This window comes from Macrosteles quadrilineatus, unplaced genomic scaffold (assembly GCF_028750875.1).
Source record: "Macrosteles quadrilineatus isolate MER2022 unplaced genomic scaffold, UCM_ALF_1.0 Scaffold_2__2_contigs__length_208266976, whole genome shotgun sequence".
Taxonomy (NCBI): domain Eukaryota; kingdom Metazoa; phylum Arthropoda; class Insecta; order Hemiptera; family Cicadellidae; genus Macrosteles; species Macrosteles quadrilineatus.
The window spans coordinates 75,697,839-75,713,595 of NW_026542595.1; the positions used below are offsets into that span (position 1 = coordinate 75,697,839).

At 37.1% G+C, this 15,757-nt stretch overlaps 1 protein-coding gene across 1 annotated transcript in view; it reads right to left on the bottom strand.

The window, feature by feature from the left end:
• Nucleotides 1-15,757, bottom strand: part of LOC128987097 (transcription factor SPT20 homolog) — a 59,399-nt gene that overhangs the window by 9,281 nt on the left and 34,361 nt on the right. Inside the window, exons 7-16 of the mRNA XM_054407795.1 lie at nt 15,298-15,491; nt 9,874-10,118; nt 9,471-9,678; nt 8,235-8,408; nt 7,622-7,727; nt 6,907-7,136; nt 4,916-5,159; nt 4,488-4,702; nt 3,282-3,386; nt 1,294-1,375 (exon numbers count right to left, since the gene is read on the bottom strand). Coding sequence (XP_054263770.1) covers nt 1,294-1,375; nt 3,282-3,386; nt 4,488-4,702; nt 4,916-5,159; nt 6,907-7,136; nt 7,622-7,727; nt 8,235-8,408; nt 9,471-9,678; nt 9,874-10,118; nt 15,298-15,491 — 1,803 coding nt within the window. The remainder of the gene's footprint in view (nt 1-1,293; nt 1,376-3,281; nt 3,387-4,487; nt 4,703-4,915; nt 5,160-6,906; nt 7,137-7,621; nt 7,728-8,234; nt 8,409-9,470; nt 9,679-9,873; nt 10,119-15,297; nt 15,492-15,757) is intronic.

Sequence of the window (15,757 nt, forward strand, 5' to 3'; positions counted from 1 at the left end):
ACACCGCTGCAGCGTCTGCTGGTCGCATACGGCTCCTGCGCTCTCCGCCTGCAACGGTGTGCGCCGTAACTACACAGCAAACCCTAGCGGTGGGCGCCGGAACCTTCCTTTGATAGTCTATATTTATTCTATTTGTCTATGGTAGCAGTATCGAGAATCGATAAATTTTTGTATCGGCACATCACTAACTATGCCCTTGAGACACAGTCCTGGGCCCTACAATATCAGGTGTAGAGGTAAAGTAATGTTTGGTACAGTATAGTAACTATTTTGTGTGTGTGTGTGTGTGTGTGTGCGATGGAAAGTCATGCAGACGTTGAATCAATATATTAGTTAAAGGATGGGTTGAGGACGAATGTTGGTTCTTAATTCCTCCATTTTCTGCCTTGGTACCAGAACTGAGAATCAATTGCCAAATTGAGTTCTATTTGTAACTTTTTCTTTTCATTCAGTTTTACCTTCAGTATCCAATAGTCAATGGTTTTACTAAAGAGTGTTTTGTTTGAATATGTATTTTCCTTACAGCTCACCAAGACACATAAATTAGTAACTAGGCCTACCATAATAATTTAAAAATATTATTGAAAATAATCTATTTATTTAAAAATTCCGTTAGGCTAGAAAGTTTTAATGGATTCAATTCTGTAGGCGTGTCTATGTGTTGATGAGAACTTATTTTTTGTCTGCTAGAGTTAATATGAAGTAAAGAAATATTCTTACTATAGGCTATGCTTTCTAAAAGTTTATTTATTTTAGTAGTTGTAAACAAGGGAAGGAGCTGGTGTAAGAGACTGTGGTACTTTGGTCCCAGAGGTCCTGGGTTCAAATCAACAATGAATTTAACCTAGGTGATAATGCTACGACCTTGTAGGCCTAGCCTGAAGTAATGTGTAGTACCATAGACTAAGCAACACAAGTAGACTCCTCATCCCATTGTAAATTTTGAAGCTTGTTTTTCATGTCTAGTTCATGTACGTCCACACTGATCGCTGGGGTGGACAACATTTTGTTTCTATATTTTCATGATTTGTTCTTTACTATTTGGTTATGTAACTAGGGGACCGGTTATTGTTAATGATCAAATTGTTTTATTTGGTTAAATGAGGTTTTAAATGACTAAAATTACAAGAAACAAATTGTAAACAAAACATAACCTCTACAGTTGGACGTACAAAACTAACAATAAAATTGGCTTCAGCTGTTGCATAAGAATGACAAATCTACTAAGGGAGAATGATTTATCTATGGTAGTACTCTCTAGTATTAATACAGATAGAATGGTGGTGTACGTACTAGGAGAGGAGTTGGTAAAGACGAGTGTAGCACCGGGGGAGTTGCCACTGACAGTCACTGCGGCTAGGTTTGTGGTGGTCATCTGGAACACACATACTTGCAGCAAACAAGCAAGAGACTACTACAACTTAGTTTTAATATACACCCCACCGCAGCAAACCTGCAGACTAAACTACTTAATACTTAATACTAATTTCCATTTGCCCGATTGGATTTTCAATTAAATCTATTTAGATAACATTATGTTTAACAAGTAACTAGGTTTGCTGCTACAGGGAGGATAATATTTAATATAATAATATACTCGGACGGTGGTGACGTTCTGTAATCCAGCTACTAGGAGATCACGAATTGTGGATCTTTATAGGCATGCACTGTGGATACGATACTCCCTGGTGTGGATTAATGTCCGCACTAGTGAGTACTACGACTATCCGCAGAACTAACCTGACAATTAGACCAATTCGTTAATACCAAGGTAAAAATGTGGTTCGGATTCCACAATAAACTGTAGGTCCCTTAGTTGCCATTAGCCACATGGGTTATTAATTAACAGCTTTGTCTAAGGAATATGTCAGCCTTAGTCACTAACAAGACTACAAGATCTCGACACTCATTCTACACTCATCTCCATTCATACTTGGCTTAAAATAACTACTCTGTATGGTTGCCATTTCATTGAAAAGTATTAAAAAAGTATTAAAGTATAATAAAGTGGGTTTTTTAGTAAAAGATCAATAGCTTAGTATAAAATAAGTTAATATGCCAAGTTTGATCAAAATATATCTGTAAACAAGCAAACTACAGTTTACTTATTCTCCAAAAGAATAGTGTGATAATTTTACATTTGCGATTTGTTTGAATTTTTTATGTGATCAATAACAGTAAAAAACTCTTCAATATAGGCCTACTTAATTATTTTTTTAAGCTCTTTCAAATTGTGTTTAGAGAAATTGGGAAATCTTTTGTTTTGAGGGTCAAAAATGAGAAAAACCTATTTTAACCCCATAAAACCCTGTAAATCCCTGCTCCCATGGTCCAAACATGCTGGTTTGTGAACTCATTCTAGTTTATCCCGCCTTACCCTTCAAGTCAAATTTCATCAAAATCGGACCAAAATTACTCAAGTTATCTTGTTCACGGACACACATATATCTAACCTATATATATAGATATATATGTATAGTGTATACATATATAACAATTGGAACGAATAGTGTTTTTGGCCTCTGGGGACATCAAAATGAAAAAGTAAATCGGTCCCGGGCCCAAGTCTTACCATGAGACCAATGGAAATAGCTACTTCCCTACAGGGAAATTTGCTAAAAATAATAATAAATAAATAAATTAAAAAATGCTTAGTGTAAGGTTTCTATTTTGAATCGGAAGGCCCTAGATCTTTGGTGTCCTAGAGTGAACATAGGCATAGCCCTAACCTAGGTTATCCCTTCTCGTCACAGGTAGGTTACACAACTAACACAACCCAGTAGATGGTGGCATCTGACGACAAATTAAATACTATTTTGAACTAGGACTGTATTGTATTCAGCTGAAAGCTATAAATAAAAATGTAAACATAAAATAATTTAGAAAAAAATACAAGAGTGCAGAGTTTTACAAACATAACAAGAGTAAATCTAAAACAAAAAGAACTAAAAAAAATCACTGCCAAAACAATAAAACCAAAGCTTTTAAAAAGAGAGTGAGAAAAAGGAATATACAGGAAAATATCTTTCTAACAGTATGCTTGGATTTTCCCTGCGATGCACACGAGCTGAGAAAATTGTTTTTAATAAACATGCTTGCCTATCAGTATATAGGATAAGCCCCTTGTACCAGACACTGTTTAGGATAAACAAAATCTAAACAAAAAGGAGGATAGCTGCTATCCTCCTTTTTCTACATTTTTAAAATCCTGGCCTAGAGCCTTTCCTTAAACAAAACTAAATCTAAACAAAGATAAGTAAAACTCTTGGGCGATAACTTACAATACTCACAGGCAACGAGGCATTAACAGGTAGCGAGGTAACAATGTGTGGAGAAGAATTGTTGATAGACATTGATATAGGCACAGGAAGGCCTGGTATTGACACCTATACAAGAACACAACATCGTTAAAATATACATACAGACAGATTAATTTTAGCATTCCATGACCATTCCCTACTGTTATTATTAGGGATGGACGAGTCCCATTATTTGGGAAATTTAGGGGGAGGGGAATTCCCAATTGTTGCGACGGGATAACATTAGATTCAGGATTTTCTTTGGACGGGATCTGATCAGATTGTAGCAATTTTACTGTGATGACGTTTCCCCGATTGTGGGAGATTTCACCGGTAGGGCGGGTGACGATGACTGTCTCCTCTGTTGAAAGAAATGTTCACGATGGTTTTGAAAATCCAGTAGGCGATGACGATATCTCCAAGATGTTTAAGATGACACCGCAAACGCGATACATGTTGAAAGGCTAAAAATGAATTCTGTTTGCTATTTTTTATATTTGCAATAATGTTTCAAAATCTTTTTTGCAAGGAGAAAAAAAATCCTGTCCTGTCCCATCCCTAGTTATTGTTATCCCTAGTTATATATTATCCTATTCCTGCTTTGTTACAACTAAACTCTAATCTATTAATGACGACTAACAGCTAGGGGGCCTGGGGCCCCCAGCGAGCCAAAGGTGAGTATTTATATATACGATAATAGTTAAACTTAATAACTTTACCTCTTGGTCTTTAAGGCAAAATCAAAGTTAAATAATCTTTATTCATAAGAAACATATAAATAATGTACATTTAAAGGTGTCAACTACAAACTAAACTAATACTTAAAAGAAACAAACATGATTTTGCTTTTACAAATATCGAGAAAACAAAAAAAAGCTATGTTTTGGTTAGTTTTGAACAAGTTATTCAGTAGGTTTGTTTTAACCATGTAGTCATTACAATGTAGTGAGAAATAAAATTAAAAATACTGGGTGTCTAGTGTCGATCTATCTTAACGTGTAGGTAAAAACAACAATTAGGGACATTTGGGTCACTGAATCAGCGTATAACTGAAAACTTCAATTGATTCTTCCTTCTGTAGCTGACAAGAATGTCAATTTTGAAATTGCCAATTTTATCAGTGTGAATCGACCTGAGTCATAAGTGGAACCCTAACAGATATAATCCATTGCTAAAGTAGGAACTTACCTGTACATTTTGTAGGCCAGGTATTGAGGCGAGGGCACCTTGTACACTGGCTAGGTTGAGGCTCACAGCTGTAGCGGAGGCTGAGGCGGTGGGCGAGGGGGCAGGGGGAGGCTTGGGACTAGACGAGGGGTAGGAGGGAGGGGTGGACAGTCGCTCTAGTAATGCACTGTTGGAACTGTTGGCCCCTGGCACTGGGTTGTCAGCCGAGGGAGTACCTGAGACAAGAGTCAAACTTGTAATGCAGCTGGGAATGATTAGTTTGTAAAGTAGTGTTTCACAAAGATTTATTTTGACACTCAAAATAGTGACTGTAACAAACAAGGCCAACCACAATATAAATTTTAGAGGTATCACATGAAATTTAAGTGAAACAGCTGGTGAAGGAGTTCCTGCAGAAAAATACAATCATATAGAAATGTTTCACTCACCAGCCAAAAGTGCAGATAGACCAGGCATGGAGAGGCCCAGACTGGTAGTAGGGGAGTTGTTGTTATCACTAAGTCTCCTCACCCCCGTGGTACTGTACTGTACACGAGCCTGGGGTGACGACAGTTGGTTGGTTAGGGACGACAGACTCACTCGCACGGGCTGCGCCTGCGTCTGCTGGGACGGACTGATGGCTATAGAACGAGGATTGATGTGTGTCAGAGTCATCTTCCTCGTCGTTAGCACCTGTTAAAAAACAACCATAATAATTCAAATCAACATGTTTATTGATAGATTTATAACCGTTACAGATTAGCAGAATGGAATTTTAAGGTGAGATTCTCATTATTTGTTTTGTACACTATTTTAATAGAACAAAACAATTATTTGTAAATTATTTTATGTACCAAAAGGCAAAGAACAAACTTGTAAAATAAAACAAGAGGAAAACACATAATTATTATCCACAAACTTGGTACCGGTAACCAAAATAAAACATACATACTAAACAGGCTTGGGTGATATGTTTTAAGTAGGATAAGATGTTTACTTTGAGCCATTAAAAGTCAATGTTATTAAAAAGTTTGAATGTCTATAATAGGGATGGGTCGGTACTTCACGTTAAATGTTGGTTCCGCCGGATCTTGCAAAAGAACCATAACCGAGAGTCGATGTAAATCTCAAAACCGGTACCATCGGTACCGAAACCCGTTGCCGATAATGCCAAAAGATTACCAATATTGCCGCGATCCTGCAAGACAACGATGATGTTTCCATGACCGCGGGAGTTAATAATGATGTCTACATGGTTGAGGGAGATATTTATGATTTTGCCTGCGATTGCGGACGACAACGACGATTTTGTGAATGCGGGAGGATGTTCATGATTTTGCCGTGATCGCGTGAGACGATGATGATGTTTCCCCGTGACCGTGGGAGTTGATGATGATGTCTACACAACCGCGGGAGATGTGGTCATGATTTTGCCGTGATCGCGGGAGACGATGATGACGTCTACATGGCGGCGAGATATATTCATGATTAAGCCGCGATTGAGGACGACTATGTTGACGTCTTCATGGCCGCGATAGATGTTCATGATTTTGCTACAGTTGGGACGACGACAAAGATGTTTCTGTGACCGCGGGGAGATGTTTATGATGTTGCCGCGATCGCGGGAGACTGATGAAATGAAATGAAATATTACCTACTTTATTGTCACGAAACATTTCACAGATCCAGCGTTAGCTGGTGAAACAGGTGATATTGTCAGAGATCTTAAACACTACCTAATAAAACTAAAATCCACATAGCTTAAACTAAAATACATTTACTTATCATTTAAATAATCGGAAATCTTATAATAATTTTTCTGTAACAGGTATTGTTTGAAATCATTTTTAAATTTTGAAATACTGTTAATTTCTTTGATATTAGTGGGTATTTCAAAATTTAAAAATGTTTTCAAACAATACCTTTATGATGACGTTTACATGGCTTTTTACAAATGAGTTTTATTTTCGTAATTCTCTAATTCTCTATGGCCAACCTATACTAATGCAAAATACTGATTTAAAAAAATTGAAATGTGCATAATATTGTTAAAATAAAATTAAGTAGCTTATCTAAAAAATTTAAAATAAGGTACCGATGGTACCGGAGCAGAGAACCGAAAATCAATTTTGCCTAGGAACCGATAACGGGACCGACTTTGAAAAAGTGGTACCGACCTATCTAATCTATAATAATGGTTTTAACAACCAAGACTTCAACTAACAATTCTTTGAGACAGCAAAGCACACTCTTGAGTGTGCATTTTAAGCTGAACATGAATACCGAGTGTAGAATGGAGTGAATAATGATCTGTGTATCTTTGTTACTTATTAAGATTAGCTGTTTTATTAGAAAGGATCCTTTATAAGGCCTAATTATGATGAGTAAAAACCAAAATCCTGATTTTTGCAAAAAGAAAACTGAGGAAGACCAACAAGACCTGTTGCTTGTTGGGGGGAGTGATGACGTTGTTGAGCAGTTGGTTGAGGGTGGGGTTCTGAGCAGCAGCAGACGACGGGTTGCTGTTGAGTAGGCTCAGTATTGCAGCATTGCTGTGATGGTTGTTGGTCACTGGCGCACCCTGGCTGTTGACAAAGTTGACGGTTGTTGCGTTTGCCGCACTCGACGCACTTGCCGCCGCCGCCGCTGCTGCTGCAGCTGCCGCGTTTGCTGAAAACACACCAAATACAATATATGTCAGACTGAACACTCAGACTGAAGCTAGTTGATATTTCATGAATTGTATGTCAATCTATCACTTTTCTGGAATTTTAAACAATAATAATAGTAATGATACTTAAAAACCTGAAAATGTCAGGGTATTAGGATGTAAACTTGCAATCAATAGGACCATAGCTGTAGCAATTTTTTTATTTGAAAAGATCATAGTTAGTTGAATGGCCACATGTAAGAGTGAGCAACTGTCTACAGTTACATTCCTTCCTAAGGTGTTGCGTCGGAAATAAATATTTTGTGTGAAATATAAGATGCAATAGTTCATAATAAGTCCTTTCAGATCTGTTTGATTAAAAGGTTGGTGTATTTGACAAAAACAGTAATTTGGATCAGCTCACTCTGGCTGTGGCTCAACTTAATACATGAATGGAATGTCTAAATATATCGACAGTCAAATATTGCATGTGAAGGGCTCATACCTGCTGCCTGCTGCTGTTGTTGGTACTGCTGGGCAGAGTTCTTCAGGTCATTAGCTAAAGCACTGATGGCAGGGTTGGTCATGATCACAGGTTTGGTTTGTTGCTGCTGGAACAAAAGTTATAATTACTATACTTAATCAGTTACTTAAGTGGCTACTCATACCCCAGCTGGTAATTGGACTCATCAACACACTCTTCAGAAGGATTGGTCTGCAGCATTCTCCTCAATAAGCCCCAATTTTCTAATTTCTCTCCCAAATCGTTTTCACCATCTCACTTTGGGCCTTCCCGCTCGTCTTCTGTCCTCAAGAATGGTTTTAATATGATTTTTTAACTATCTTGTTATTTTTTTTTAAACACAAGATTTATGTCCTCCAGTTCAACTCTAGCTTTTAATACCTCCACTGTAACTGTAACATTGTGTAGGCAGTGCATTCTGTAATCAAGCTTGATTTTCCAAATTCCATTTTCGAAAGTTGGACTGAAGATGTTTTAAGGATCTGGTTTTCAAAAACAAAAACTTACCTATCTGCTTTTTCACGATCAAGGTTTCTGAACCAAATGGTTGTAGCCTATATTGTTTTTTAACTGGTGTTACATTCCTCTGATTTACCTGAGGTATACTGTGTGAAGGTGATGATGTGATGTCTCCGTTGGTGACAGGACCGTTGTGAGACACCAGTCCGTTGACACCGAGTGTCGAGGCCGCGTTGTCAACACTAGACACCTGCTGCTCTCTCTGCGCCTTCTGTAGCTTCAGGTTGTGCTGTGACATTGCACATAGCACCTGCACAAATACACTTTACATCTTACAAAATTGTCACAATATGTACATTGTGAAAGTATACATAGTCGTTAATTATTTTAGTCCAACAAAATATCACCTCCAACTTCGGGAAAACAATTTGCTTTTGACTGGAACATATATTCCCTCTATAACTTTTCTTATGTGCTTTGTAACTAGACAGGTAAAATTCATGAAGGGAAAAACTTTCAAAGAAAAAATTGATTGTAGATAGTGAATGAGAAGTCAGCTGCTAATCTGTTAATGTATTAGGGTTTACTTTTCATCGATGGATAGATGTTAGCTAGTTACATGTTTGTACCACTTTTTTAAAGTCAGATCAGATATCTAACTGAAGCCCATCCTCAATTCTTGGTACATAACAAAACAGTACTTATTCTCCTAAAGAAAGTTGCAAACGTTGCATTTTTATATGACCTATTCACACTTATGTTTAAGGTTCTGCGGGTTCCTGATATTTTGGAACGGGTTGGGTTGACAATTGACCTGAGGAGTCAGATTGAATCATAAATAATTTTCAGGCCAAGCTTGGGTTGGGTCGAGCCTAGATTTAATTTCCCTGATCACAGAAAGTGTCAAGGAAGAAGCTCGATACAAAATTTACATGTAAGATGTTCTTGATTTCACTGTGACTGCGTAAGACGCTCTAGATTTTGCTGTGACCGCAGAAGACGTTGTTGATTTTGCCGTCACTTCGAACATGTTCTCGATTTTGCTGTCACCACGGTAGGCGTTCACAATTATTACACTAAGACCACAGAAGACGTTCACATTTTTTCTTGCATTTTTTGTTCGCAGAAGACGATCTTGATTTTGTTGTTACCCCAGAAGACATTCATGATTCCGACCTGGTTGCAGATGTTCACGATTTCACTCTGATACGGAGTAGATTATGTACAATATTTTATAAACCAATTGTAGTCTTAAAATTAATATTTTTTTTTAAATCATTAAACTTTCTAATAATATTTGATTTTGACCCAGTCTGAAATAAAAGTCTGGCCCGCAAATTTCTACAAGAGTTGTGATCTTTTCACCTCTTACCTGTTTCAATGTGTGAGCAGTCTGTTGTTGATGTACAAGTGCTGCCATGCGGGCATCACGTTCCCTCATACCCGCTGTGCATATCACTCTGGCAGGTTGACCAGGTACAACATGAGTGATCTTCACTGATTTTCTGCCCTCCTCAGTGAAGATTTCCGTAAACTGCTGGATGTAACGATTCGCTTGTGCTCTTGACCCTAAGCTAAACCTGAAAAAAAAAAAACTTATTACTAAAACATTAATAGAAGAAGTTAATAAAATTGTTGTAAAACAATAACTTGAGCTGACCTACAGGTTGGTTTACTAAATATAAGAGCAGTTTGTTAGTAGTAAAAGTGTGAGGTAGAAAGGGTCATTGGGGGAAACAGTGGGTTAACCTCCAGGTGGCTCTGAGGTTTACTACCTGCAGGACGCGCCGTTGCTCTCCCCCTCCCTGTACTCCTTGTCCACATACAGTTGGCCGAGGTACTCGCAGTTACTGGGCCGCTGCAGTATTGACAATTTGATGTAGTACACTCGGCCTGGCCCTCGCTCCGTCTCCAGTATGTATTCCTCTGCTAACACTGGAGTGCAGTCTATTGTCTCTACTGGCCTGTCTAAAGGCTTGCTGAACCTCTGCACATCCGCCAAGTAGTCTATACTATCATCCTGAAAATCATACAAGTCATAATGAAAACTTTTAACATAAACCATATCTGACAAAAAAATCTAACAGTTTTTTCACCTTTAGTTAGGAAGTTAGCACTTAATTATTAAAAAATAAAGCCCCATGCATAGGTTTTTTTTATTTCTCTATAAATTATTTTTTTTAAGTTATGTCCTAAAAGCAAAAAAATCCCAAGACGAACTAATGCCCAGAGATATACTGAAGCTTAGGTTTGAACCGGGGCTATAGAATACAGGGGCTGGCTCATGTCAACTAGCAAAGTGGCCCTCTGCCATGTGGCTGTAACGTCACCGGGCTGCCTCCACGGGTGTAGCTAGCGCGTGGCACGTTTAATACAAACGGGTCAATTAAAACGCTTCCCTAAATGTACACAATTAAATTTTCCATATGAAACTTATATCGTTGTAATCTGCATTAACTACAGAATCTGATGGTCCAAAAATATTTTATATATAATCAATAATATGTTTTTAAAAGGGGAAAATTATAAGGATTACAAACTTGTGAACTACAAAAAGTCACTAAGCGGGGATTTTTTTTATTTTTGGGATAGGAACAAACTCTGAGCGAGAAAAATATTCATTATCAGGTCTCCTTCAATAATTAGCCTGAAAATTTTCGATAAAACCAACGGGTCGTTTATTGCCTGTCAGGAAGTAAGGCTTTAAAAAACTTGGTGATCACATTACATCGTTCCTCACATGTCTGCATTGTGCTGTTTATAACATGATAGTAAAAAAAATGTTATGATCTTGATAAAACAATTGCACTGTTTCTATTAGTGAAACAAGTAATTAGTGCTGAAACTGAATTTTAGGAATTGTGTTGACTTAAGGCTTAGAATGTTATTTATCTTGTTTGATATTCCGGTACCCCTTGTCATATATTCTAATACACTTGGTTGGTTATCTTTTAGGAATGTGTAATGGTTTAGGTAATTTTATATTGTCCATAGAACAAAGTGTTTATTCGTAAAAAATAAGTAAAAGAGCGTTTTAATTATAATAGTTTTATCCTATTTCGCTGATTTTAGCCACTTACTCATCCTCTGATCATTTTTCTTTTAACTTCTTCAGAAACAAACAGAAGACGCGAATAACAATGAAAGAGCGAAGTTGATTTCACGTGTATTTGATGCAGTGTTGCCATTACAACAACCTAAAAATTGCAAGGTGAGCGGCAAAATTGTACCCGCCAGCGCTCAGTTATAACAATTGTCTTTTGAGACGATTCATTAATGAACTGTTAGGGGTATTTAACAATTGTTAAGTAATTACTATGGAAGAACTGATTGACTACAGTTTTTCTCGCTGAAAGTTTGTGCCTAACCCCGAAAATTAAAATATTCCTTGGTTAGTGACTTTTTTAAGCTTCATTATTGTAGTTTCTCTACGTTTGTATTTATAAAACCAATTTACTTGTGGTAAACTAAAAACTGTTTGGATATTTGGATTCTACAGTTAATGCAAAATAAAACGATATAAGTATCATATGAGAAATATGTTCGTACAACGGTAGGGGAGCGTGTAAAAGAGTAAGATTTTTGCTGGCTGCGTAATGGAAGCAGGCACGACTGACCGCCCGGTGACGACACAGGAGGTGGAAGAGCGGGACCGTGTCTGCAAGTGCTACATCAAAGACGTGAGCCGGCCCCTGTATTCTATAGCCCCGGGTTTGAACTGTGTTAATATATCACAAAAGAAAATTTTGGTAGGGTAAGGGAAGAGAACTTAATTAAAAGTAGATACTCACAAACCACAGATTTACATGAACTATAGGAGGTGCCACAATGGCAGATTAGACAAGAACAACAAAATACAGCTGTTTTTTCTGAGTACGCCCTACCTCAGCAAATTACACATAAATTGTAAATCTTTGGCAGTTTCAAGTGAACAGAGAGTCTTTAGACACATTTGGAAAAAAATACCAACATTTATTGTTGGACAACCTCTAAAGCCGTGTTTCATTTGGAGTTAAAACATGAATGAATGAATGAAAATCCTTTATTTCAACAGGCAAAGTTAGGGCCACATGGCCCTTTCTTACACTTAACCTGCATACATAATTATATATATAAAATAGAATACACAATTTAACACATTATTTACACAAAAACAATACTTTTTCAATAAAACAAAAACAAAATGTCTAACAAAAAAAAAAGTCTCACGCACTCAGTCTGCAATTACGCAAGTACCAAAACAGTCCTAGGACGCACCAGCCGAGGCCATACGCTCAAAGTACATTTTTTCAGTGCCGCCACAAACCGAGGACGACTATCAAGCATTTTGATGGATAAAGGTAAGTTGTTCCAAAGACGGCAGGCAGTTACAACAAAGGCCCTGTCATATGCTGTACTCCTATGATGAGGTATGCGTAACGTGAAAGATGCAGTGCGTGAACTCCTCAAGCTACCTTCGGCTACAAAGCTAAAGTCCCCTTCAAAATATTTTGGCAATCTGTTTTTTAAAATTGAAAATGCTAACATGGTGATTTTAAGTAGCCTCTGATCGTTCAACTTTAATATTTTTGATTCAATGTAGAAAGGTTTAATGCGCTCAAAGCGTCTTAAATCAAATGCAAATCGCAAGCAATAATTCTGCGAACGTTGCAGCTAGTGATGGTCAAAACCAGAAATTTTGAATCTCAAAACCGAAACCAAAACTTTTAAAAATCGAATCCCAAATCTGGAATCTCAAAACCTTAACGCAAAACTTTAGCTGGTTACAAAGGTCAAGGTTACAAAAAAATACACATAATCATAAAATGTTAAGTATGCAATCAAAACTGAAAAAGATAGACTCCTGACCGTGACATAACATAAATATGTGAATGTGACTGATAATCTTAAAACCCAATACAACATAATTTTTCAAAAACAACCAACAAAAAATAAATTAATTAAACTTCTAACACCAACATTAACATGAATATTAGATTAATTAGAACATTTAGTGGTCAATATTTCTTTGTGTTTAGTAAATATTGACCTAGATAAAACATACTCCCTTGAGTTGGTTTGTCTATGATATTGATGTGAAACTGAATTGTACCAGTTATAGTATTTAAGTATTTGAAGTTCAGAATAAAATTTACTTGTTTCATTACCGTTAATGGTGATGTTTGCTCTATTGCTACCAGCTTGTTTGGAAACTGTGTTGTGTGAAAACAATAACAATGACACAAAAAATGTCAGCAGTTTCAAAAATAAAACTGCCAAAACCTTCGATTAAGAAATTTTTGAATCTCGAAACCGAAACTTTTCCTAAGTTTTGATGGTTTTGAGATTTGAGATTCGGTTTTGACACATCACTAGTTGCAGCACACCAGCAAGACTTACAGTCATGTCATTGATCACAGAGTTGCAGTAAGTGAAGTGGGGAAATACGAGTGATTTGACAAGGTGGGGCTTTATGTGCAATGGCAAGAAAGTTTGTTATTTCTTTAATGAATGTATTGATGAGAACACCTTTTTACGAATGTCAATCACTGCATCTCCCCAAGTGAGTGTAGTGTTGAGAGTCAGTCCCAAGTTTTTCACTTTGTCACAGTATGGTAGTTCAGTTCCGTTAACAGTGATTGGATTTGTAGCATGAAAGTCAATTGAGCCTTGCAGTCGTTGATTGCAGATAATGATGGGTTTGGCTTTGTCATGATTGATTTTAAGTCCATGTTTATCGGTCCATTCAATGATTCGTCCAATGTCTTCGTTAATGTTTAAAACACAATAGTTAATGTCATCGGCGTTGAAGTGAGAGTAAATTTGTAGATCGTCAGCGTACATGTGGTATTTACAGTGAGTGAGAGTTGTGCCAATGACATTGATGTACAGTACAAAAAGTAAAGGCCCAAGGATTGACCCTTGAGGCACACCACATGAAACTATCTCCCAGTCTGATCTCAAGTCATCAACCTGAACACACTGCGGCCTATCTGACAGATATGATCTTAACCATTCAAGAACACTATCAGAAAATCCTACGGCCCTTAATTTTTGCAATAATAGTCTGTGATTTACACAATCGAATGCTTTAGAAAAATCAAATAAGAGAATTGTACCCTGTCGACATTCCATTGAGAGCCTAATGTCATCTGTAACTCGAAGAAATGCTGTTTCTGTACTGTGACCTTTGCGAAAACCAGATTGATAGTGAGAGGATGTTATTTTCAGTCAAAAAGTCAGTAATTTGACAGTGTACGATTCTTTCTAGGTCTTTAGATAGAGCGGGCAAAATACTGATCGGCCTGAAATCCTGACAGGATGATGGTGCGGTGATCTTATATAATGGGCGAATGAGGGCAGACTTCCAACATGAAGGAAATGATCTTTGTCTCAAAGACGTATTGAAAATATGAGTAATAGTTGGAAGAATGGCAAAAAGCATATCTTTGATGATTCGTATTGGTATACCACCAGAGATTGTATAACAGGTTTAAAAGAAAACATTGAATATTCCAACCCTTGGTCCAATGAGTTCTTAGTTATTTATTAACTGGTTGTTGGTTAATATTTTGACTATACGAAGAAAAAAAAGGTATTAAATTCGTTAAAAGATATATTATCTGGTTGTGAATCAGTTTGCTTCCCAAGCCCAAGACTTTTTACATTGTGCCATAAAACTCTGGAAGACTGATTTTTATCTCCAAAAAGCTTGTGAATGTATCTTAATTTTGAGTTTCTCAGCAGTTGTTTGACTCTATTATGTAGACGGCGATATTCATCAAATTCAATTTGATCTTGGGATCGTCTTGCTCTCCGATAAAGAGTCGCGTCTGGCCATCAAAGAGCATATTTCAGGCGTCATCCATGGTACAGGTTGCAGTTTTGTTAAACGTTTTATAATTATAGGTGCATGTTTATCAAGGAGATCATTTATGGTACTATTAAGCTCACAGACCATTAAATCAACAGAGTCAAGATTTTCGATGGTGTGCCACGGTATTTGTTGTACGTCTAACATAAACTGTGCCTCATTCATGTTGTATTAAACAAAAGTTTACAATTTAAAAGGATCCTAGTTTTTTTTTTTTACAAGACGTCGATAAAGATCAACTAGAAATCCCGTCTAATCACAACGTAAGGATGATTTAAAAGTACTTATCTAAAAAAAAACCACAAACAAAATTACGTGATGCACATGATATTTTTTACAGCTTTACCTTCTTCTGCACCTTGGACGACTGCGTGACGGAGGGCTGTGTGGAGGGTTGGCGTGCAGCGTGACGCGAGGGCTGAGTCTTGCGTCGACTGATGAAATCCGCCAGGTGAGGTAGAGGTTTGGCAGATAACTGGTCTAACTTTCGCTTGCGGTTGGCTGATATCTGCCCGTGCCTCCTCGCTGCATACCTCAGGGCTACAACACACATAGTGTAAAGCAAACTTATGAAAAATTATGTCAAATAAAATAAAACTGATCAGATTTCAAAAAGGTTTGACCAAAAGTATTCAGTAGTAATAATTCTTTAATGGATGCCCTTTTTACCAAATTTTAAAAAACTACATCACAGAGAAGTAATAATTATTTTGGAAAAATTGTTTTGATGGTAGCAATAACCTTAGTTGGCATAACAATTTAAGGCAGTATATGTGCTGTTACAAAACATAGATAACAGAAGTGCA